This window comes from Phodopus roborovskii, unplaced genomic scaffold, assembly GCF_943737965.1.
Source record: "Phodopus roborovskii unplaced genomic scaffold, PHOROB, whole genome shotgun sequence".
Lineage (NCBI taxonomy): Eukaryota > Metazoa > Chordata > Mammalia > Rodentia > Cricetidae > Phodopus > Phodopus roborovskii.
The window spans coordinates 14,517,015-14,541,251 of NW_026126585.1; the positions used below are offsets into that span (position 1 = coordinate 14,517,015).

At 47.9% G+C, this 24,237-nt stretch overlaps 2 protein-coding genes across 2 annotated transcripts; one reads left to right on the top strand and one right to left on the bottom strand.

Moving 5' to 3' along the window:
• Positions 1 to 1,322: 1,322 nt before the first annotated feature.
• Positions 1,323 to 12,435, top strand: Fcmr (Fc mu receptor). Its single transcript, XM_051203966.1, has 8 exons — positions 1,323 to 1,429; positions 5,098 to 5,430; positions 6,066 to 6,197; positions 7,074 to 7,290; positions 8,327 to 8,478; positions 8,755 to 8,922; positions 9,019 to 9,077; positions 11,304 to 12,435. The coding sequence occupies exons 1-8, from the start codon at positions 1,369 to 1,371 to the stop codon at positions 11,478 to 11,480; spliced, it is 1,299 nt and encodes a 432-aa protein (XP_051059923.1). The 5' UTR covers positions 1,323 to 1,368; the 3' UTR covers positions 11,481 to 12,435.
• Positions 12,436 to 13,378: 943 nt separating this feature from the next.
• Il24 (interleukin 24) lies at positions 13,379 to 17,394 on the bottom strand. The gene is made up of 5 exons (XM_051203970.1): positions 17,227 to 17,394; positions 16,101 to 16,163; positions 14,631 to 14,789; positions 14,162 to 14,236; positions 13,379 to 13,462 (listed from the first exon to the last, which is right to left on the bottom strand). Exons 1-5 carry the CDS (start codon positions 17,389 to 17,391, stop codon positions 13,379 to 13,381), a joined length of 546 nt encoding a protein of 181 aa, XP_051059927.1. The 5' UTR covers positions 17,392 to 17,394.
• Between the last annotated feature and the right edge of the window lie 6,843 nt (positions 17,395 to 24,237).

Here is a 24,237-nt window from a genome sequence, read left to right on the forward strand (position 1 = left end):
CATCACAGCCAATGGTGAGCCCAGCTGGATGTCTGGCAGGAGAAGGCCACTGGAAAGAGCTAGTAGAGACCTGGAGAAATGGGCAGGGCAGGGCAGGGCAGAGCAGGGCAGGCTGCCCACGCCCACGTTTCCTCTTTCCTCTTCCTCTGCACCTGCTCTGAGTTCACATTCAACCTGCAGGCCCGAGGAAATTGTTGCGTCGTGTTTTGGAGAGCATGTGACAAATGTGGCGTGTGGGCGTGAGTGGGGAGTGATGTGCAGTCTGCCGTCCACCAAGAAGCCTGAAAGAGGGTGGGCACAAGTGTCTGGAAAGCCTAGACTAGGGACCCTGGGAACTGTTGTCAGCAAATGAAACACCACTGAAGGAAAGCCTGGGAGCTCTCTGATAAGTTAGAGCTTTGTATATCTCCGTGTTGAAGGACTTTCATAATGATTTCTGCTGTGCACCGAGCAAGACAGTAACTGTCCCCGAGTTATCAGTGAGAACACATGCTCAGGGAAGCTTGCCCAAGAATAAATAGTGTCCAGACTGGACAAACAGTCACGCATTCTGTCTTGAATCCAAAGTTGTTTTCAGGAGCAACCCGGGCCTCAGCATCTCTCTTCTCTCCATAAATAGGCCTGTCACTGGGTGTCCTGGAGAATGGCTCTCCCAGGCTGCTGAGACTCCAGGCAGAGTTGCTACGTGACTTGTCACACCTGACTCTTAGTGGCCTGCGCCTCTGTGAGAGGGAAGGCCCTTTTGGAGAGAAGGAGGGACAGTGTAGCTGGAACCCTGGGCAAGCTACGACTAAGAGCCCGGGAATTAAATTCTGCATGGTCGTCTCACCTTCATTCTCTAGATAAAGTTCAGAGAAAAAGAGTGAACTGCTCAAAACCCATGGTTAATATCACTACAAATAGTAGGCGCTCACAAGTATCCATCAGAGGAATTAACTGACGGCTCGTTAAGACTCAAGCAGCCACGCTTTGGTCCACAAAGCCTTTGTTGTTGGGGGAGAATTGGTGCTGAGGTTGTGTCATTGTGAAGACAGAGAAACAATAAGTGACTTTAGCTCAGAAGCCAATTAATGCATAGAAACCCTTGGAGCCCCTCTGAGGACAAAGGTGCCAATGCCTGGTAGCCGCTCGGAGTTTCTTAGAGGCCCTTTGAACCCTAGTCACCCATTTTTATATTACACATGTTTTCTCAACACTCGATTTCCGCTGTGGTTTGCTGGTGTTTTTCTTTTTTAGACAAAGACTAGTTAGCAAACAAGACGGATTATCATTTCCTCATTTTTAAGCCCTCACCCCTCCGGGGGGACAGAGTCTCTTTCAAGCACCGAACTGTAGAAGGCAATCGCTGTGTCTCCTCTGCACTCTTGGATGGGATCTGGCCTCCGAGGAACCATGTGCCTTTGGATTTGGTTACTTTACTTCCTGCCAGGTGAGTACCACAGGGAAACACTCCCGGTTAATTACCAGGTCTGAATTAGCCAGAGGCAGTCAATCTCCAGCCATCACCAGCTCTAATGTTTCTGGACAGATTGAGCTGCAGCCAGGGCAAGCACAGGAGGATGGAGACCTGTGAAGTGCTGGCTGCTGTTCCAGACCTCCATCCAGGGCAGCTGTTCGATTGTTAGGGGCTGAATGTGTCACGTATCCTAAACATTCACTTACGAGTTCTTCCAATGGTTGTCTCTGAGGTCTTTCTTTTACCTATTTTTCCTTTCCTTGGATCTTTCTTTTTAACTCTTGAATTGGCGACTCTCAAGTTCACATGAAGACTCCATAGCCTATTCCCTAAACTTCATATCTCAATTAACAACCGCCTATCCGGCACCCCCCTTGAATGATCACCAAGATCTGGAATTCAATGTGCCCAATGCCTTGCCTGAGAGACTTCACCGTTCATGATAGAAACCATCTATTCCATCTGTCTAGCATATAATGTCATTCAACGGCTCCCACTATCTACCAAATTAAAATCGCTCTCCTCTCTTGTATTCTAATTGTACCCCACCCCCCTGTGCCTTCTTCCAGCCAGGCATGCTCTTCTTTGGAAAAGTGCTGCAGATCCCCCTCTCATGCCCTCTCTCAGGCTGTCCCTGCTGTGGGAATGTCATTCCTCCCAGATTCCCACTCACCGGTTCTTCTCAAACCTGCTCAGCTCTCGCCCTCGAACACATCCCGAGTCCAGTCACTGTCACATATGTTGGCTCAGTGTGTTTATCTTACTTGGTTTATCAATAATAGATCCTTTGCGATGGTTAAGCTTTGTTGAGGATTTGATTGGAGTAAGAAATGCTGAGGTATTAACAGAGAAGGCCCACCCTGCCTGCGGATTACACTATGCACTGAGATTATGGAATAGAAACAGGAAAGAGGGAAAGTCTGCCGGGCACCGGAATTCATCTTCCTTGTTGGCCCCCAACCATCCCACCCCAAGATACAATCAAGCCGCTTCAAGCTTCTGCTTCTCAACCTTCCGAATGCTGCGGCCCTTCAATACAGTTCCTCTGGTTGTGGTGACCCCCAACCATAAAATCATTTTCATTGCTCCTTCGTAACTGTAATTTTGCTATTGATATGAATTGTAGCGTAAATATCTGTGTTTTCCGATGCCCTTATGTGACCCGCGTGAAAGGGTCATTCAACTCCTAAAGGGGTCATGACCCACAGGCTGAGAACCACTGGCCTATTCCCTCAAACTCTGAACCCAAAGAGACCTTTCCTTACTGAAGTTTCTTCTCCTAGGTATTTTGTTGCAACGATAAGAAAAGTAACTAATCCTGGAAACTTACACCAAGAAGTGGGGTTACTGCTGTGAGAAATGTGACCTTGTTGTTTAAAGGCCTTCAGGACTAGTTTTCAGGAGGCATTTTGAAACATGGATGATGTAGAAAAGTTCTAGAATGTGATAAGCAGAAGTTAATTGGGCCGTACTGGTGAGAGTATGGAAGAGCAGATACACACACTCACACTCACACTACACACTCACACACACTACACACTCACACACACTCACACTACACACTCTCTCTCACACACACACTACACACTCACAAACCATACACACACTATACACACACACACACACCACGCACACACTTACTCACACACTCATTCATGCTCTATCTCACATACACACTACATCAACTGCCCCCACACCACACACACACACACACACACACACACACACACACTGTACAGTATAGACTATGCTCACAAAAGAGCAAGGACTCCATCAGCACTTGGAGAAGGGCTCATCTGTGTAATAACCTGGAAAAGATTCTGGATGTGTTCTCTTTGTGTATGTGTGCCCAGAAGCCGAATGTTCCTGGATTCGAATGGACTGGGTTGTTTGACAGAGACTGTAAATGTGGCATAGCATTCGTGCCATGGCATGGCTATGGCACACTGTGTTCACCCAGATTTACAGTGAGAAAGAACAGAAAGGTGTGGAAAATGTTCTGCTTGAACTCAGTTAAAGATGCAAATAGACCAGACCAAAAAAAAAAAAAAAAAAAAAAAAAAAAGAGCTCTGATTCTTTAAGAAGTTAGTGCAATTAGAGTGTCCTACTTAGGGTTTTTATTGACCAAAAATGAAGCTGGGGAGGGAAGGTGTTATTTGTCTTGCACTAAGAAAGTCAAGTCAGGACAGGAACTAATCATGTCAGGAATGCAGAGGCAGGAGCTGATGTAGAGGCCACAGAGGGGAGGGATGCTCCTTACTGGCTTGCTCCTCATGGCTTGCTCAGCCTGCTTTCTTATAGAACTCAGGACCACCAGCCCAGAGACAGCACCACCCACAATGGGCTGTGCCCTCCCCCCACCAATCACTAATTAAGAAAATGCCTCACAGACTTGTCTGAAACCCAGTCATATGGAAGCATTTTCTTGAGGTTCCCTCCCTCAGATGACCTGAGCCTGGGTCAAGTTGACATAAAAACTATCCAGTGCGAGGGAACCCTGGGACGTTGCAATGGAAAGATGCTTGAGCACGGTCTCAAGCTGGACAGTGTAGTGATGCAAACTCATTTGGCAAATTTTCATTAGAAAAGAGAGAGCTTAAGTAAGGAGAATCTTCAAGGCATGATGCTAGAAAGTGTTGTCTCGGGGTTTGCCCTCAAAGGCACGCAGGTCCTGTTCTAGCTGTAGTCCAAGGGGCCATACGACATCTCAAGCTTATAACAGAACTGGGCCTGTCCACACACAGCTGCCTTTGCAGATGTGTAAGATATAAGGGTGAAGGGGTCGGGGTGGAGGCCAGCACCAAGGTTCCAGCACAGTTTGCCTCTGAAGCTAGGCAAAGTGTGCAGGGCTGGATTTTCTGTATGGAGACCCTAAGAGGTCACTGTGTGAAGCTGAGAAAGTAAAGCAGGTAGAGTGGTAGCAACTCCAGGACGTTGGAGGTGCCAGAAATGTGGGGAGGTCATGTGTCTAGGAAAGCTGCAGGCACCAAGTGCAGTCAGTCTGCCCAGAGGGGGATCATATGTGCCATAAGCTACAGAGCAGGAATATATGGATTTAACAAGATAGGAACATACAAAGTACTTCAATCAATAGTTTATTGTTAATCTTGGTTTTTTGTTTGTTTCCAAACAAGGTCTCCTGTAGCTCAGGCTGGCCTCTAATGAGCTATGTAGGTGAAGATGATCTTGAATTCCTGGTCCCCTTGCAGAGGATCTCGAGAGTTAGATAGATTAAAGGATTTGAGGGGGGAAAGGGTCTTGGAAGGGAAATGTGTTGCGAGAATGTCACCTTTCTGGCTCCCATATTGAAGGCACTTGAGGGTTGTGTGTTGTTGGGGCTTTTTCAGGCACACTATTTGTCTTTGGAGCAGGTACTGTGGTTGTGTCTAAGTCCTTACCATCTCAGGTTTAATCATGAGGCTCACACTGAAGACCTAGGCAGAGAGTAAGCCTAGACGAGAAGAATAGGACCTTGAAGAAACTGAACACGAGTCAACGAGCAGAAATCATCATAGGGCTAGATCTAGCGGCGAGTGTGAGGGTGGTCTGGGGTCAGCACTAGGTTTGGAGAGATGCCTGAGGTTGAGAATGTAGCTGAATACAAGGCTCCTTCTGCATTAATTTTTTTTTCTCCGTGCAGTGTCTGGGACTCGGAAACTCCTGCCAGAAGTACAGCTGGATGCAGAGTGTGGCGGGTCCATCACCATCCAGTGCCCACTCCCTCAGACGCCTGTGAGGATGTATCTGTGCCGGCAGATGACTAACCCTGAGCTGTGTGCCACTGTGGTGTCCAACAGCTTTGTCAAGGAGAAATACAAAAGACGAGTCACCTTAACACCATGCTTGGATAAGAAGCTATTCCTAGTGGAGATAACACAGTTGACCAAAAGTGACAGTGGAGTCTATGCCTGTGGTGTGGGTGTAAACACAGACCTGGGCAAGACACAGAAAATCACCCTGAATGTGCATAATGGTAGGTGTTTGGACAACATTCCCCGTTGGGGAAACCGAGGCAATTTTCTAACTGTAACGGTTCCTCTGTGTTAGGCTGCCCAGTAACAATGCAGATCAACACAGCCTAAAGGCTGACACCCCGGCCTAGAACCTTAGGAATAAGATGGATGCTATGTGTTGCCTGTAATACCCAGGGCATGAGTGGAGAGGAAGACATTAGCCTGAGGAGAGGCTCTGAGGCTGAGGAAACCAGAAGGGCATGCCTGTCCTGTGTAATTCTCTCATGAGACATCTGGGGTAGATGAAAAGGAGACTCAATAATCAAGCCATATCTAGTCCAAATTTGTTACTCTATGGTCGGGACCCTCATTTCTTCTTACTTCTGACGTTTCCTCTTTTCAGAGACTGCCTAACACGTGTGTGAGTGGTTTGGCAGTTTATAATCCCAATAGCCTGATGGTCTTATAGGGGATGCTGGATCCGCTGGTGGGAAAGGCCAGTTCCTTCAGGGAAGCCCCATGCCCAGTTCTTTCCTGCTTGCCTCAGGGGACCATATTGGTCTCTCGAAGGCCTTGGTTGAGTCAGCTTCTACTTGAACCTCCGGTCCCATCTGCTCCCTTGTGATGGCCAGTGTATTCCTCTTGCCTCCGACAGAATATGAACCATTCTGGGAAGATGAGCCTACCCATGAGCCTCCACCGTGGTTTTACAGATTTCTGCAGGAGCACATTCCCAGCTGGCTCCCCGAGGCTGAACATGCCAGTTCTTCTGAATTCACATCTGAAGGTCAGTTCATCAAATCAAGATCAGCAGAAGAGGGAGAGGTTTTTTTGTTGTTTGTTTGTTTGTTTTCTCCAGCTCAAAGAGTGGCAAAGCATAAATGTGTTTTCCATTCTTTGTCCCTGTTGTAAGAGAGGACCTTTGGTCTTATTACTAGGACATCAGACCTTAGTTGGAAGAGTCACATTTCACCACCAGGTGGCACCAAACCAAAGTAACAGAGCGCACAATTCACAAAGGCCAGCTCCTTTTTGAAAGACTGGGAAGGGCAGCTGGTTCCCAGCTGGAAGTCATTATGAGTCTTGCTACTGGCAGGGAGGGATATCTTCTGCCAGCTGGTAGCTAGATTTTAACAACTCTTTTTAGCAATTAAAAGATGACTGTCCTACTAACATTTCCCATTGTATCTTAACATACGGCACCCACGTAAGTTAGACACACTCATTGAACACTGTTACATTAGAAGACTCTACTAGGGCCAAGAGAAACAGGCCAGCAGGGGCACATCATAGATCCCCGAATGTGACTGACAGGGATGGACTGGGGGAGAATGGATGAGCATAGGATAGTGAGATACACTCCCCACCCCACCCCCACATCCCCACCTCCACCCCGGTGCTTAGTACATGGTAGGTGCTTCCACCAGTGAAGTCTGGAAAGTCTTGCTGGAGAAAACGATATTTGAAGGCAGTATGCATGAAAGTTGTCTGTGTAGATGGCATGCTATAAAGGCATTTCGGGCCACGAGGACTGTAAGAACAAAGGTGGTACGCACCCGCAAAAGGGAAGATATGACTGAGCGAGGAAGAGAGACCCACTCCTCCTGCAGCCCGGAGAACAGGGCTTATCACTAATGTTACCTCCCGCTTCTTGCTCTTGAAGTTACCACACCAGCTCCAAGGACAGAGGCCCTAGTTCACCAGCCCTCCAGCACCATTCCAGTCACCCACCACCACAGAGTTTCCAGAACACCTTCAGTGACGACTGACGAGTCCCCCGCCCTCCTGCCAACCACCACAGCCTCACGGACCTCCGCTCAGCAAGCACTCAGGCCCCTAGGGGCCAGCTACAGCCACCACACCAAACTTCACGGCCAAAGGTATGAGTCTTTTAGGTAGTAGTGGTGATCAGTAAAAGGTGAGAGTTTGTTTAGGGCCTGTGTGCGAAGACCCCTGAAGTCAGTCTGTCCCCTTCTGGGCTTTGTCTCCAGGGGTCCACTGAGGAATGCTCCGCGCTACAAAAATGCTTAGTCTCTTCAACAAAGAATACACTTGCCAACAGCCATTTCTGACCTTACAGAAAGGTGTGGGTCTTTCTATCATACATGTTCATTCAGGTCTGTTGTAATGAGTAACTAAATGAGAAGAACTTTTAATTAGTTTAAGGTAATTAAAAGTAATTACCAATTAATAAGTGTCAGAATTACTCTCATCCTTTTCCTTTGTAGTGCGGCTAACAGAATTTAAATTCCATATGTGGCAACTATTTCTATTGCTTAGCATTGACCTAAATGAACCACTAGGGGCAACATTACAGCAAACGCCTGAGAAAACCCACAAGTATTTTAAAGCCTGGGGTATGAAATCTATGGCTTGAAAGAAAATGGGGCTCTTGACTCCTATTTCAGACGTCCATGTAGTAAATATTTTCTTAATGTCAACTATGTGCCTGGCACCATGTAGTGTCTTTAAGATGTTAAAGAGATAAAGATGAGGGGTGTCCAGGTCTGGTTAACGCCAGTCAGCCTGTGGAAGGTCTCTAAGGACAAGAACCGGAGCTGATTCAGAAACTGCTATAGACCCGGCTCCTTCAATTCTTTACACCTCCTTTGCTTCATAATCCTGACAGTTTTTCGCGGCACGTTTTTATGGTTCGCATTTCTAGGGAAATAAAGCTCAGGGGAATTAAAACTCGCTCAAGATCACATAACCAGTAAAATGCACAACTTGAAGTCAAGACTCCTGACCCCATAAACAAACCTCTTGGGGGGGGGAGGGTGATGGAGGGGATTTTGTTCACAAACGGTCAACTCTAAGTCATCTCCAAAAAAGGTGGCCACACACGGGTGGGTCTTTAAATTTCCTTTCCGTATTTACCTTCTCTGTCTCCCTCTCTCCACTTCTTTTCCGGCCAAGAACACTCCACCACAGCCCGCCGTATGGGAGAGAAGACCAAGGACTTCATATCCCTGTCTTAGAATTTCACATCCTGATTCCGACCTTCCTGGGCTTTCTCTTGCTGGTTCTCTTGGGACTGGTGGTAAAAAGAGTCATTCTTAGGAGGAAAGGTGAGCATCTTGAGGCTCTGGGCTTTGGTTGGGACAGCTAAGATACCCAAAGAGCCCAGAACATTCCGATCCAGCTTGAACCCCCAGGGAGCGTAGATGGGAGATGGCGCCAGGGCTTTGCCCTTCCTCCTGCGCTCTGCACTTGGGCGTCTGTGCTTGAGCCACGCATTGCCAGGCATCAGAGAGCTGTGCAGCCCTCAGTTTGGGGAAAGGAGACGCAGGTGGCAACCTGAGTCTGATGCCATGTCCTTCTCTCTTTCCGGTAACCTCCTGAAGCCTTCTCCAGGCGCATGGGCCGAGTGGGGATGAGGATTCGAGGTCGGGAGGCGTCCAGCCAGTTCCCCGCACAGCGACCGCAACGCCAGGGTGCTCCGCAGAGGCCGCGCTCCCAGAACAACGTCTACAGCGCCTGCCCGCGGCGTGCACCGATACCGGAGCAAGAGGGTGAGCACAAGCACCCCCTCTCCAGAAGGGCGCAGGTGACAGGTGGCGGCCAGGCCTGAGGATGGCCGACTCTCACCGCTTTCTTCTGCCCTGCAGGCTCAGCAGAGGCTTCGCTCCTCGGTGCGCCAGCTTCAGCATCCCTCGACCCATCTCAGGTAAGCTCCGCCCTCCCCAGCCCGAGTCCCGGGCTCAACCAGGCAAGCTTGCACCTCTAGTCCAGGGTCCTCAAGAGGTTGAATCTGGTACCTGTGGTGAAACAATCAATCAGGAGGCTGACTCTGCAAGAACTGTTTGCTTACCTGGCCAAGCATTTCTCTTGGGATAAATGGATGCTGATGACTTTGGTGTAATAGAGAATGATAAAGGCGCGTATCCCTGTAGTGACCATGATGTGAAGGGACACTTGAGTTTCTAGAAGACTAGAGAGGATGGAAGCTACCCCGACAATTTCACGGCAGTGTGAGGGAGAACATTGGAGACAACTCTTAAAATGAGAGGAGGTCATAGTAATGTGGCCATTAGGCTTTATTCAAAGTAACTGGGCAGAGACGCGGACGCTCAAACACTACAGGTGTGCCCCTTTGTTCTCCCAACTTAAGGAAAAATCCTTTAAGTATTCTCAGCGTCTAAAAGATTGGGTTTTGTAGTCAGAAAAATACTAATAATGGCACCAAGCGGTGTGTGTGTGTGTGTGTGTGTGTGTGTGTGTTAATTAATTAAATACAACAGACCTAAATCGCAGAGCTCAGGACATGGAGGCCAGTTTTCCTCTGAAGTCAAGGTTCAAACCAGAGGGACAGGAAGAAGAGGCTTAATCCTTGACATCATCCAGTGACATTTTGCTCCCCAACACATTTCCATGTCCATGACATTTCCATGTCAGTATTCCACCGCCAGACCGAGTTCTCATTCTACCCACAGGGGAAACAGGACCCTGGATTTTCATATCTCTCGTCCACTTGCCTCCCATTACCTGTCTTGCTGGCACATCTATCTGCCTTCAAGGGAGGTTGTGAATGGCATGCCTGGTTGGCAATATATTGATTATATGATCATGTGTGTGGCTAAAAAGGGAAGAAGCCCCAAAGTCACCTCCAGTCTCTTGACTGTGTCCTCTCATCCATATAAACCCCCAGAACAATCTCCAAGGCTTGGAATGAACGGCCCAATGGAGCCTGTGCTACCCAAAAGCCAGTCTTTTCCTCTGGATCTCTTATGATCATACAGACTCTGCCTCCCTCTGTAAGACTTTCTCTCTGTTAGGAAAAAAAAAATCTTGACAGAACAAATTTACAGGGTGCATATGCTTAAAGTCTTATTTCAGTCTTCATAGTGAATATTTTTTAACTTACTTACTTTTAGTGCATTGTGTTTTGCCTGCTAATGTCTGTAGGAGAATGTCTGATCCCCTAGATTGGAGCTACAGACAGCTGTGAGATGCCATGTGGGTGCTGGGAATTGAACCTGGGTCCTTTGGAAGAGCAGCCTGTGCTCTTAACCTCTGAGCCATCTCTCCAGCCCCATAGCAAATACTGTTATTGTCTAAACCAAGTAAGTTGCCATTCAGTGGGAGACATGTTTTCGAAGCTAGCTTCTGCTCTCTCTCTCTCTCTCTCTCTCTCTCTCTCTCTCTCTCTCTCTCTCCCTCCCTCCCTCTCCCCCCCCCCCCGGTAAAATGTAAAATGTAGAAGTTCTTGTTAACAGACGCTTCCTGCATTCAAAGAGCTGCCCTGCTAGTTCTTAGAACTTTATGTGGTTGATCACAGTGTCTGCCATGGCATTCTCCTGTGGCTATCACAGTACTTGTACCTGCTGGAGTCTTGACAGAGCCTTGTCTTCAGAGAACTAGCTGCCATGAAGGGGGAGTCCTGGAGCTTCTGTCTGGCAAAGAGAAGCACCCTAGTGCCCACGTGACCTTGGGTCTTCCTTCTTTCTTCAGCTCCCCAGCCCTTTGCTGGAATGCATCCTTGTGCCATGACACGGCCTCTCCAAGTCCTTACAGAGGCATACGAAATGACTCACCCTGTGTTTGAATAGTTGCCGGAGAAGATGCATATCTTTCCTACAAGTCATATCCCTTTATCCCCAAGGGGAGACTTCTGCAGGTGGGCCTCCTTCACACTCACTCATGCTCAGCCCAATGACTGCAGTCTGAACCCCATGTAAAGCATATCCTGCCCACGTTAGAATGAAGCAGTTTCCAGTTATTTGGGGGGTAAGACCGCACCCTGAAAAACCCTGGGGCTGGCCCACTTAATGGGGTTCAGCCAATTCTTTGCCATCTGGAACTCAGCAGCCATGTCCAGGTCCTTCCATTTCCACCTAGACAGATGCTAAAATGGCCCAGTCAGAGCTGCTGACACCCCTTTGGTTGTTCCCAGGTACTTGAAGCCTCCTGGTCTCACACCCCACCTCTGAAGACAAGCTGTGACTATGTGACCTTGTGCTACCAGCCTCCTGTCAATGTGGAAGACACTGGTTCAGATGATTACATCAATATTCCTGGCTCACATCGTCTCCCCAGCTGTCCCTCGGGGCCCAGACCTTCATGCCAATAAGTCCTTCCTGTCTGCTGATGTCCATTTGTTACAGGATCCATATCACCTCCCATGTCCTGCACCCCAACTTGACTCTCGCCTGACCATCGGAATGCCTTGAGGATGGTCTTATTACAAGCTAATTTTCACCCCACTGAAGGCCCTGCATTCATTGGGAGAGCCCTGGACATGTGGAATATTTATCTGTCATGATGACACCTGTCTATTCTGTACTATCCAACAGCTTTGGGACCTACCAGATTCTTTGTCATGGTCCTGTCTTAAGTGACCTACCCCTAGCTCATGTGGCATCAGACTGGAAGATAAGCCCTGCTGACATTTCCAGGTCCTGAACCAAAGGGCATAATGAGCTTCTACTTTTCTTGAGTGCCATGGCAAGGGCCACTTAACTGGTATAATGACTTATTCTAAATTTTTAGAACTAAGCTTTAGAATTCTCTCTCTCTCTCTCTCTCTCTCTCTCTCTCTCTCTCTCTCTCTCTCTCTCTCTCTCTCTCCATCACTTAGTACAGATAACCTGACTCCTCGTCTCTCTCCTTTAGAAGACTTGGTTATCTCCCTACCTTCTAACTTCTTCTATATCTTAGTACCTCACTTTAGCCAAACTATCACCTCTCTCTGCTTTCAGAAGTACATTCATTTCCTTGTCAATTCCAGACAACTCAGGGCAAGGCATGGGAGAAAAGCACCCTGGGGGATCCCACAAGGTCAGGGAATCTGCACGAGCATTTCTGGCATGGAAGAAGAGAAATCCCACCTCCATACATGCTTCTTATCTGACGTTTAGAGCTTGGTTGGAGTCGGATGCTTTTGGGATCGACATCAGCTGCAGAGTTCAGCCATAGGATGAGGCAAGAGATTGCCAGCTCTTGCCTTTGAGAAGAGGGTCTTTCCCAGATACAGGATGTAAGCTCCCTGAACATTTTTCTAGAAATAGAGTGGAGTGGCTACCTGACTGGAGTTGCCTTTCTTAGCAAGGAATGTCATTTCAGATTGAACAGTGCATCCAGGTACAATGTCACTGTCAGCCGGATACATCATATTAAACAGATTAGGAAAGAATGGTCTCATAAGCAAGAGGGGTACTCGGAGAAATCGGGGAGTGGGGTGGGTGGGGAATCGAGGAAAAGGTGAAGTCTGGGGTGAATCTGCCTTGTTTTAGCCCACATCGTAGCTTTCATCATTTATTCTTCAAACCAATGGCCCTTGCTGGAGCAACAACTCAGAGGTTAGGACACTGGCTACTCTTCCCGAAGTCCTGGGCTGGAGCCTCAGTCCCAGGGGATCTGACGACATCACCTGGTCTTCATGGAGTACACACATGGGGGCAAAACACCCACACACATAAAAATAAATGAAATCTCAAAGCATTGCCCTTCACCTCCACCCAACCCTCTGTCCCTGTGTGGTTCCCACTCACGAAAGCTTAGTTTCGTAACACACCATCACTCATTGTTTCTGAACCATCCGAAACAGATAAAAATAAATAAATAAAAGCCATCCAGTTTAAATATTTACCGAGCAACCACCCACTGTCCCCATGCTATGGCCAGATCACAGGGAATAAGGTGGAAGCAAGGGGGAGGGACCCTACATTCTGCTGCTTTCACGGAACTTCCTGCCTCCCAAATAAATATGGTTTCCACTGACACAGTGACAGTGATTAAATAAAGTTGCAATAAATACTCAAATCCACCGTGTGGGTTAGTCACAGCATTAAAGGTGCCTCCCTTGACTGTCATCTGGACCACCAAGGAAGGGAGTCTAAAGAGATGCCTGAGCAGGCCAACAACGGAGTCAGTCCATGGCCAAGAGTCTGAAGCGCCCTGAGGACACCATGGGTGTAAACGGCTTGAGAAGGCATGGAGAGCAAACGGGAAGTTGATCCTGACAGGCAGTCAGAGCTGGTAGAATTTCTGCATCCAGGTCAAGAGAATGTCCACTTCCCCAAAGGCTTTCACCAAAGCCGCTTCTGTGTCCATCTGCAGCGAATAGAGAGCCAGGGGTCAGGGATGTTGACTTTGAGAATAGTTTCCTTCCAACCTGACTCCAACTTAGCTGAACCACCTGGAGAATGGCCTCTGATAAATGGGTCCACCCATCACATGAACCCCATCTGTGTGTATTTGTTTCCAGGGCGAGGCAAGGTGGGGCGGGGGTATTGAGTAGGTAAAGGGTCAGACAAGAACATGGCATCTGGAACATAAGAACCTTAGGGTGCAACCTAGGAAAGATGTGGTGTACTCGTTGGGCAGGTAGACTGGTGTATCTTCTCCATGAAGTGATCAAAACCAAGGATGTTTTCTTTGAGGGTGAGGGTACCACGGCTGAGATTTGGACTTCCTTTGGTGAGTTAATTTAGAAAGATGTAATACAATCTCCTATATCTTTTATTCAAATGAGACCATTTGAACATTGCAAAAATGATGTTGATGGGTTTTCCACCTTCTTTCTGAATTCTGACATTAGGTGCCTGTAAAACTTTCACTTAGGGAAAGTCCTCAATAGTGAAGCATCCTGTAGGGAAGTACAATGGCATTTCCATCCAAAAACTAACAGAAAAAAAAAGGTACCACTTTGGTCAGATGGGTCTGGGACAACCCCAAAGGAGGGCATGCCCCGTGACAGTTCAAGCAAGCCTGCTCCTGCCGGGTAGGCAGGCTCCCAGCTCCTAGCCTTACCTGTTTGAATGCTCTGCAGAACAGCATAAACCGCCGGTGTGCACTCTCACTAATTGAAAGCATGTCCTTGTCCTTCTGCATAGAAGAAAGAAATGTTCCTAAAGTTAGATCTTCACCCCTCCGGCTCTTCCTGCTGATACCAAGGTGGGGCTTTCAGATCCTGTAAGGACTTCCCGGGGTCCCACACTATCAAGGAAGCCAGAGCCAGATTCCCAGCATATGACAGGGCTAGCTATACCTTTCCTCACAGCAATGTCTACAGGAAGAAACGTCACCCCATTTTACAGATGACAAAACTGAGCACCTCGCAAGGGTTCCCATTCTGATGAGGGCAGATAGAGACCTGAACCTATAACCCTTTCCCATGACACGCAGGACTCTTTATTGGGAATGGAAGCCAGGACTGCACTGAGGGAGGGTCAGCTTCTCTAGCACACCATTTCCCTGGCTCCAGCCATGATCCACTCACACTAGGCTGCAGTTTTGACGCGATGACAAGGAAGTTGTTGGCCAGACTGGAGAATGACTTCAAGGTCTTGAACTTGGCTATTTTGCTATGGTAGTTTTTGAAAACAGTGTTCAAGTAGAACTTTAGCAGACTGTGGACAAGGTAACAGCTCTCGGCATCCTGGGAAAGAACCAAATCCTTGAGGCCTCTGCCGTCCTAACCCTAAAAGGAAAACCAACCCATGTGCCACTCAAAGCAAGATGAATGCCATAGCGTCTCCTTGGAAATAATGGTGGCCCTGGGTAGATCTGAAGGGACAGCACCAGTCTTGTGGAGCTACTTGAGATTTACAGCAGGAACTCAGACCCCAGGGTAGCTCAGCCATCCCAGATGCTAGCCTGGCTCCCGTCCCCTCTACTGTATGGCCTCATTAACATGAGGAATCCAGGAAAAGCCTTTGGATTTTGGCATTGGCTTTAGAAGGGAAATGACTGGAAGGAGGAGAGTGAGTGAGTGTCCAGGACCGGTGGTTTGTGGGGCTGCAGTTAAGACCTGGTCAGCCCCAGGTCTGCTGGCAGAAGACTTCTAGTAGCATATATAAAGGGCAACTAGCAATTACTTTCCTTTATCCTAAAGACACCCATTAGCTGCAGGAACTACTTTGCCTTCAGGCCCTCCATAGCTGCACTAATCACCTAGCCTTCGGGGCAAGAGTAAAACCGGCAGGGCCCAAGTCTATTGTTATTTAGATAGCAGCCATTCACCACTAAGTCCTGCCGCATCCAGCAGCTGTTAAGCTGATGTCTTAGAGACAATAAGAGGGATGGAATGGACTTCCATATAGGAGTCCCAAAAAGTGAGAAACCCTGATGCCCTTGAACACAGCAAGTGCTACCTGGCCCTTTCTGCTCCAAATGCTTGGTACCTCTCAGGCTTCAGTCTGTTCATATGCACAGACTGCCTAGACCAAGGGTTTTCAACCTTCCTAACACTGCAACCCTTTAATACAGTTCCTCATGTGGTGATGACCACCTCCCAACCATAGAATTATCATTGCTGCTTCACAGCTATCAATTTGCTACTGTTACAAATTATAATTAAATATCTGTGTTTTCTGATGGTTTTAGGTGACCCCTGTGACAGGGCCATTTGACTCCCAAAGCGGCCATGACCCACAGGTTGAGAACCACTGTTCTACAGATATGGTAAGAATATTGTAACAGGTGAGAGAAAAGGATGGCGTGAAATACCAGCTCACTTCAGTAGTTGCCCACTATGTTTCCTTAGGCAAAAGAAAGATGGCTGGCAAGTGTCTGGCTAGTGGGAAATGATGTTTATGAACTTCAATCTCCACCCTTTCCCATACCTACAGAGAGAGACCACCCTGTGTCATGTCCTGCCCTATCTTGTGTAGGGTCACTTCAGAGCAGAAAGGAAGGGCTCCCATAAGCCCCTCTTGGAGAACTATCCCATTCCCCACCATCTGATTACCGAGACATCCTGAAGAATCTGGGGCTTCAACAGCCGGACACTTGTGATGTCATCCTGATTTTGCTTTGGGAACAGAAAGAAATGTTAGGGATCTGTATAGATCTGTATAGGGATCTGTAGAGAAGACAATCTTGCTGATACACTGTCCCCCCAACACCAAACACTGTCCCATCTGTGAGACTTTGGAGGCCAGAAGGGCCAGAGAAGGACTCAGGAGGAGATGTAATGAGCTAGTTCCTGGGGAGGAGGTACAGGTCCTGTCCACAGAAAACCACTAAGCTTACTCATCCCAAAGGGATGCATGGACCCCCAGGGGTCCTTAGAACCTTACCATAGACTTGAAAAGGGACCTTTGCTTCATATGAGACACAAGGATGATGGGAGATGTCATTCTGTAAATATATATATCTCTTATTGGTTAATGAATAAAGCCCTGTTGGCCAATAGGAAAGCAATATAGGCGGGACTAGGAGACAAAGAGGATTCTGGGAGATGTAGTAGGGAGAAGTCAAGATGTAGGGCATAAGAGAAGAGGTCTGGACCCTCTCTCCGGTAAGATAAGACCATGTGGAAACTCTTAGATTGATAGAAATGAGTTAATATTTAAGACAGAGCTAGCCAATAAGAAATGCTAGTAACAGGCCAACAGCTTAATATCGAACACAGAGTCTCTGTGTTATTTGGGGCTAATGTGGCTGTGGGACCAGGCTGGCAGAGAACTCTCATAACACAAGGAAATAAGCTGTGTTTGGCTTTAGGAGCCACAAAGGGTAAGGTTTGTCTCCACACCTAGGAGCTGTCTCTTGCTCTTAGAGCAACTCTCCAAAGCTCAGCCTCTCATCCTGCTCCTTAAACCTAGAGCTGGAGCCCACCCGGGATGAAGCCGGTCCACTCAGGGACCCCTTTACTTCCCCTGGGCTCTGCTCGTTTACTGGAGGCCGGCCACACATGGCTGAGCGTCAGTTTCCTCATGGATAACACAGGTGCATGAAGCCTCCTGACCTCATCAGGGTTCTGACATATGAAATTGATTCAGAGAGCTGGAAATGGATCCAGAGCCCCAAAAACATGCCCTCCCCCCACGGGGAAAGCACCAGGGAAGGATCCAGGGCAAGCGTCTACTCACCACCGTGCTCTTCGCGGCCCAGAAGGCCTCCCACAGTTCTGAGAGAACCACCCCTTCCACTCGGCAAGGTCCAAATCGGAGCTCATGACCCTGGAACCCTGGCATTTGGTTCCAGACAAGAAGGAGGAAGCTCAGGCAGGAGAGAGTCTGTTGCGCTGAGCTCATCGGTGCCGGAGAAAGGGCAGGTGTCTCTGCTAAAAAAAAAAAAAAGAAGGCGTTAGCCTGAAGCCAACCTCTGCCTCAGAGCTTCACACCCCCAAATAACATTCCAGGAGTTGATATAAGCCACCATTAGGAGCACACAAATGGGTTGCCTGGGGCTAGAGAAATGTCTCCAGCAAAACTCACATATGAATCCACTCCCTCCTGTGAGGTACATAAAGGCAGGGCCTTTTAAGAGGACACCACATCTTGAATGAATTCATGAATGTGTGGGTAACTGGTTGATGGGACACCAGGCACTGTCTGAGACTATGCAGAGTGTGCTCCAGGATTATCAACGGAAAAGACAACGGAGCAAACATCACCCCTGACATTAAACTCGCCAGAACGGTGACAAACATCTTTTCTTTATAAACTATTCAGTGTCTGATGATCTGATAGGACAGAACAGGTCCTAAGACCAGAGGGTTCCCAGGCAAGAATGCTGCCACTCTCCATCTCATAGCTGGCTGGCCTTGCTAGCTCTTTGTTCCCCATCACCATATTCATCCACCTCCACCCGCCTGCATCTCCTTCCGTCTCTACCACATCCCTCTTGGCGTCAACAGAAACGAGGCCAAGAGGGATGAAGAATTCAGCTAGGGGCACACCAAGAGATCCCAAACTCAGGAGGAGGGATAGTTCCCTTGGTCCTTTGATTTCTAGGACCTGCCTCTGAATCACCGGGGTGACTTGAGCAGATCTAGTCTCCTTCCAGGAGGCAAGCAGCCCTCGTATCTCAACACAAGGGAGCCCAGGGTCAACCAAGGCCCATAGGGACAGGCACAGAAGACAAGCCTGGGTCACACACTCCACTCTGCCATCTCAGTTGGCAGACACACTCCTAACTCTAAGAATTGATCTTTCCAGTAAGTGAAACCAGAGGGGGGGGGGGAGTGTGAGTTCCAGGTGAGTCATTTTCAAAACGCTTCTCTGAAGTGTCCGTGGGAATGAGTGTGACAGGCCCTCAAGCAGGAGTCAGCACCGTCCCGCCCCCCGCCCCCCATGACTACCACAGAAAAGTGTTTCCCAGGCCTCCCTTGCTCTTTGCTCTTCTTCTCTCTTTCCTCTTTACTCCCCTACCCCGCTTTCTACACCATACAAAAGCCTTCTTATTCACACACTCTCCTCACACCTGAAGAAACGGTCTTCCAACCCCAGGACAGCAGAGAAGGCAGAGGAACCAGCCTTGGAACGAACATGAACACCTAGGATAGGGAACGGATACCCAAGGCCACAGCCCATTGTCAAAAAATCTCCCCCTTCATCTTCCAAATTCTGTGGGCTTCCCAGCTTGTTTTGATGGTCATCTCTGGGGTCTGTTATCCCCGGCCTTCCGCTCATCCAATGCCAATTCTCCTTGGCCTTAAGTGGGAGTAAGCAACTCCTCCTTCAGTTATTGCCTTATATAAACATTAAAAATGTTTATAACGGTAAATGTTTAAGATGGCATATGCCAATCTGCCCTTAAGCCCACATTCCCAAACAAGGCTGCAACCTGAAACTTCGGAGCAAAGGCCATGGGAAGTCCTGGCACTCACCTCAGGTCCTGAAGTGATGCTGGAGGCTGCTATTGGAAAGTGGCTGGTTCTATCTGTGTCGGGAAAGGTTGGGCAAGCTCTCACGGCATTTATTGGTAGAGGGTATTCCTGTGGGCAGAAAGTTCCCGTCTCTGTGGTGGAAGCGATTTCAAAAGCAAGAGTGTGTGCAGGCAAGCGAGCCTTGGAGAGCTGTATATAAGGGGTCTGGTAGGGAGGGGCAGAGGGCAAAAGGAATGTGGAGGAAGGGAAATTGGTCATACTTCCTCAGAGAATTACTTCACCACCGAGTCACCCTTTGCTCTGTAGATGATGGAGAAATGCACAAGTCAGTCCCTCAGGTGAGATGAGACCTCACCTGCCCGGCTGATGGTCTATGCCCTCCCCCATTGTCTACGAGCAAATCCACTCTCTCTCGGTGCTTCTCTGAACTGCAGCTACTACATCTATAAAATCTTAGTTTTAAAGATTCAAAACTATGCCTGGTGCTACATCCCTGCCATCCCAGCACTTGGGATGTAGAGACAGGAGGATCAGAAGTTCAGGGTCATTCTTGGTTACATAGTCAGTTTAACTATTTGAGTTACATGAGCTCCAGTCAGATAGATAGATACATAGATAGATAGATAGATAGATACATAGATACATACATACATACATACATACATACATACATAGTTTGGTCTGCTTTTCCCAGAGAAAAGGTGTAAGGAGAAAGTATGAAAGTAATACAGAAGGGCTGGAGAGATGGCTCAGAGGTTAAAAGCACTGGCTGTTCTTCCAGAGGTCCTGAGTTCAATTCCCAGAAACTACATGGTGGCTCACAACCACCTGTAATAAGATCTGGTGCCCTCTTCTGGCCTCCAGGGATACATGCAGGCAGAGCACTATATACATATTAAATAAATTTTGGGGGGGGGGGAAAAAGTAATACAGAAAAACTCGATATACTCTCTACACATGTAAACATACCATGACTATGCAAAGTGTACCAGTCTGTTATACTGCATACTATCAAATTCATTCAGTAATTATGCTCTGTTCATGATGCAGTGACAGCCCAGAGACCAAGGCTAGCCCATAAATACCTTTTTTTAATCCTCAGGGTCAAGAATCTTAGGAGTTTCCCGATTTCCATCCACCCATAGTCTCTGGATTACAATTGTCCTGAGGATATTTCTCCTTAAGCACTGGGGAAAATAGTAATGTGTGCATGGACAGGCCCACAAATGTGGGGGACCCTGGTACCCTGATAAGCTAGTCTAGGCCTAGACTGTGAGACTGAGGCACAGGTGCAGGCAGGACGCCTGACCATGTCTCTGGCTAACAAGACCTGACATCGTTGAAGCCACGCGGAAAACATTCAGGACCAAGGAGTCTGAGTGAAAGGAGACAGAGCTAAAGTGCAGTCTCTCAGTGGGTGATTTTGTCCCCAGGCTTCTGTGGGCACTGCCTGGGGACATTTTTGGTTGTCCCGACTGCTGGGCATTAGAATTAGAGAATTCTGTCACCAAGACATCAGCAATGCTGTCCTGTGTATCTCTGTAGAGGCCAGATTCCACACTCGGAAAAGAAACGCTACTGGAATTCCGTCCCTCTCCAAGTCCCTCTGAACAGACAGAGAAGGAGAAAAGGACACTCCGCCCTGTGGAGCTGAGCTCCTCTCTGCTTCAGGAGGCGATAGAAAGTTCACTAACCCAGAACTGCCCCTTCCCAGAGGGTGGAAAAAAATGCTTAGCAAGAGAGAAGTAATGAACATGTTAATTAGAATTTCTTGAAAGCCAAAAGATAGTTGAGAGCTATGACATCACTTTTTTTCCAATGAATTGAGCTTAATCTTTATTTTAAGACAGATGTCTGTCTCGCCACTTATGGGAAACCCATGCCATGGCATTCTATGAGTTCTCGCTGTGTCTGCAGGACCATGGAGAGAGGGCCAGTCTTCTGGATTTTAGTTCAGCCCTCCCCTCTTCTCTCCACACCCTTCTAAATAGAGTTTCACCAAGTTCCCCAAACTGGCCTTAAACTCTTAATGTTTTGGCCTCAGGTTCCCAAATGCTGGGATTACTACGATACAGTTATATGTTCAGGAAAAAAAGTGAATCTACAGAGGCCTAGCAATTTTGCTACAACTTCATAACTGTGATTTTGATACTGTTTTTGTGGTTGTTGTTGTTGTTGTTGTAATTGTTTTTAGTTTTTAGTTGAGACAGGGTTTCTCTGTGTAGCTTTGGAACCTGTCCTGGAACTGGCTCTGTAGACCAGGTTGGCCTCGAACTTAAGGAAGATCTGCCTGCCTCTGCCTCAGAGTGCTGGGATTAAAGGCGTGTGCCACCACTGCCTGGCTTTTGCTACTGCTTTGACTCATAGTGTAAATGTCTGCTATGCAGATGGTCTTAGGTGATTCCTGTGAAAGGACTGTTTGATCCCCAAAGGGATCTCCATTGAGAATTACTGTTGTTACTGCATAGTGATGATTGCACAACTCTAAATACATTTTTAAAGCTATCAAGCCCTACACTATAACAGGTGACCACAGGAGTCACCTCCAAGATTGCTTTTTCTGAATAGGAAAGAAGGGGTTGGGGGAAGAGGAGGCTTTGATGGAAATGAGATGTAGCTCATTCTCATAGTCACTAGAGTCCATCCAGAAATGCCTGCCTCTCTTTTCCTTGCATCCTATCCATTCTCCCCAACTACGAGTTACTTTTTAGACTCAAAGAAAACAATGCTTTCCTTTCCCATGCATCACTAATGCCATCCTTCAACCCTGAATTTTACCCACCACAGAATTCCCTTCTGGTACAGGACAGGAATTTAGTCAACACTGTTGGAGAAGGGAATGCCCTATGACTGATGTGATATCATTACTTCTCTTCTCCGCCACACAACTCTTAAAATCCCTGAAATGACAAATGTCTTTTTTATGCTGCTAAGACAGGCTTTAGGGTGGACTCTGCTTTGCTGTGGAACCGTCTGGGTCATTAGAGAAGTAAAGTTCAGGCCCCTGCCCTATGCATGCACCTCCAGGTAGGAAGAGCGGCTGACAATTGAGTTCCTCACGGAGGGACTCAGAGTTAGGCTGACTCCCTGGTAGGTAGACAGATAGAGAGAGAAGCAAGGACTTGGTAATAAACATGGCGAACTTCCAAGATGGCTGGCTTCGTCCTCACTTCCCTGATAGTTTCAAGGACTGGCTCACCAAGTTCAAGGCCCGATCAAAATATGTTTACACAACAGCTGTAAGCCAATCAGCCGTCTGTCTTTGTTCAAATTGACCAACTCTAAATTAAGGAAAACTCTGAGGCTATTACAACCCCAGCCCTGGAGAAGGGGCTGCCTCTTTCCCTCCCGAAGTCCTCCATCTGCTTCACGGAGGGTCGTTTCCTCTGTACGTCTGCTGGATGCCTGTGTTGCTTCCTCGCCCTGGATAAACACCTTTCTTCAACTGCTAATTCTCTTTTCTCCTGTTTGTCTTGTGAGTTTTGGTTTTTTTTTTTTTTTTTTTTTTTTTTTTTGTTTGTTTTGTTTTTTGTTTTTGCAGCTACTACCTGCCTTTTAATTCTTTAACTACCAGCAAAAACAAATCCATTCAAGACCCCAGATGGTAACATTCCATGCCTATGCAACGAGGCTGCCAAGGGGCAGGGTTCAGGGGATGTCCTGGTACCAAAGGTCTGAGGGCACCAGAGGGCAGTGTGCTCAGGCGGGTTGTGAAGGCTCTGCCTGACTTCCCACATGACCCCTCCCCGAGTATTTCTTCCACTTGGCAGTTAAGGAATTACAAACTGGTGGTCTAGGAAATAAACTGTTCTCCTGATTTCTATTGGTGATCCCAGAAAAAGACAGAGGTCATAATGTGAACCTCCAATTTTTAAGTGTTTGCTCGGAAGCAGATTGGTAGTCTGGACTTGCAAACGGAAGCTAAAGTGGGGATACCCCCCCAGCCCCACCCCCAACCGGAGGGACCTATCTGGTGAAGGCTAGCATTCACTGTCTACCTGACGGGACCTCTAGTCACCTAGGAGGTCGGCCTCCAGGCAGCCTGTGAGGGATGAGTTAACCTCTGGACACACCTGTGAGAGAGTATCTTGTTTGGGTAATTTGTGGTGGGACAATCCATACGGAAAGAGATCAGCACCATGTACTGGGCTTGGATCCCAGACTGAATAAAAAGGGAGGAAGCTAGCTGTGTACGGGTGTTCATTGCTCTCTGTTTCCTGGCTGCAGCTATGGCATGAGCAGCTGCTTCAAGTTCCCGCTGCCTGACTTCCCCACCGTGGCAGACCGTACCCTTGGACTGCGAAACACCGTGGACAGATGCCCTTTCCTCTAAGTTGCTCACTTTTCCCATCCGTGGAAGCTATCCTTCCGTGCTGCTCCTGTGGTTGAGGCATCCGGCTCAGCAGAAAGGATGTGCTGAGTGGTCCTTCTGTGCCTACTCTTGACCCCCATATTAGAGCAGGGTGAGCTAGAAAACAGAGATCGGGACCTTGGAGGCTTCACAGCAGTGGCTGTGGGGTGACCTGTCCGTGAGTTCCCACTCAGCCTGGGAAACTTAACACAACTCTGTCTCAAATCTTAACTAAATCGACATTTAAAGGATGAATGTGTGACAGACATTGCACTCACCCCCGCCTGTTTACATTTTTAGATGGGCAGGGGAAACTATACACCGCCATTTCATTGAAGTCAGATATGGCAGGGCAGTGTGACAGGCAATGAGACCAAGGAAATACTGGAAATGTGCACGATTCTAGCTGTGTTACGTATGAGCAGTTTTCCCTGCCGGTCTGGAGCCACCGCCACACCAGCCCCCAAATAACACACGGAGTCTCTGTATTTGACATAATGCTGTTGGCCAGTTACTAGCTTATCTGCTGGCTCTGTCTTAACTATTAACCCATTTCTACTAATCTAAGTATTTCCATGTGGTCTTATCTTACCTGAGAGAGAGACCCGGCATACTACCCTGTAGGTCCTCCATCTTGAAACACTTGCCTTCTACTTCCTCTTTCCTTGTCTCCTAGTCCCGCCTATCTTGCTTTCTTATTGGCCAACAGTGCTTAATTCATTAACCAATACAAGAAACATATTTACAGAATGGCATCTCCCATCCCAGCTGGAGCTAATGCTCAAGTCCCCCGACCTCTCATCCCTGCTCTTGCCGAGTTGGTACCCTGTACTTCCTCATCCTGAACCCTGAGTGTTCAAATCAGGTCAGCCTCCTGCGCCAATGTGTGTCACATGAACAGGAAATGTAAGACATGGT

Bases quoted from the DNA above. Each gene is read 5' to 3' on its own strand.
- Fcmr (XM_051203966.1), top strand. From the start codon at position 1,369: ATGGGATCTGGCCTCCGAGGAACCATGTGCCTTTGGATTTGGTTACTT. The intron at 5,431-6,065 runs GTAGGTGTTTGG...TGCCTCCGACAG, and splicing joins CACCCTGAATGTGCATAATG to AATATGAACCATTCTGGGAA. The intron at 8,479-8,754 runs GTGAGCATCTTG...AACCTCCTGAAG, and splicing joins AGTCATTCTTAGGAGGAAAG to CCTTCTCCAGGCGCATGGGC.
- Il24 (XM_051203970.1), bottom strand. From the start codon at position 17,391: ATGAGCTCAGCGCAACAGACTCTCTCCTGCCTGAGCTTCCTCCTTCTT. The intron at 16,164-17,226 runs GTGAGTAGACGC...CTGTTCCCAAAG, and splicing joins GGGCCGCGAAGAGCACGGTG to CAAAATCAGGATGACATCAC. The intron at 13,463-14,161 runs GTAAGGCTAGGA...TATTCGCTGCAG, and splicing joins TCTGCAGAGCATTCAAACAG to ATGGACACAGAAGCGGCTTT.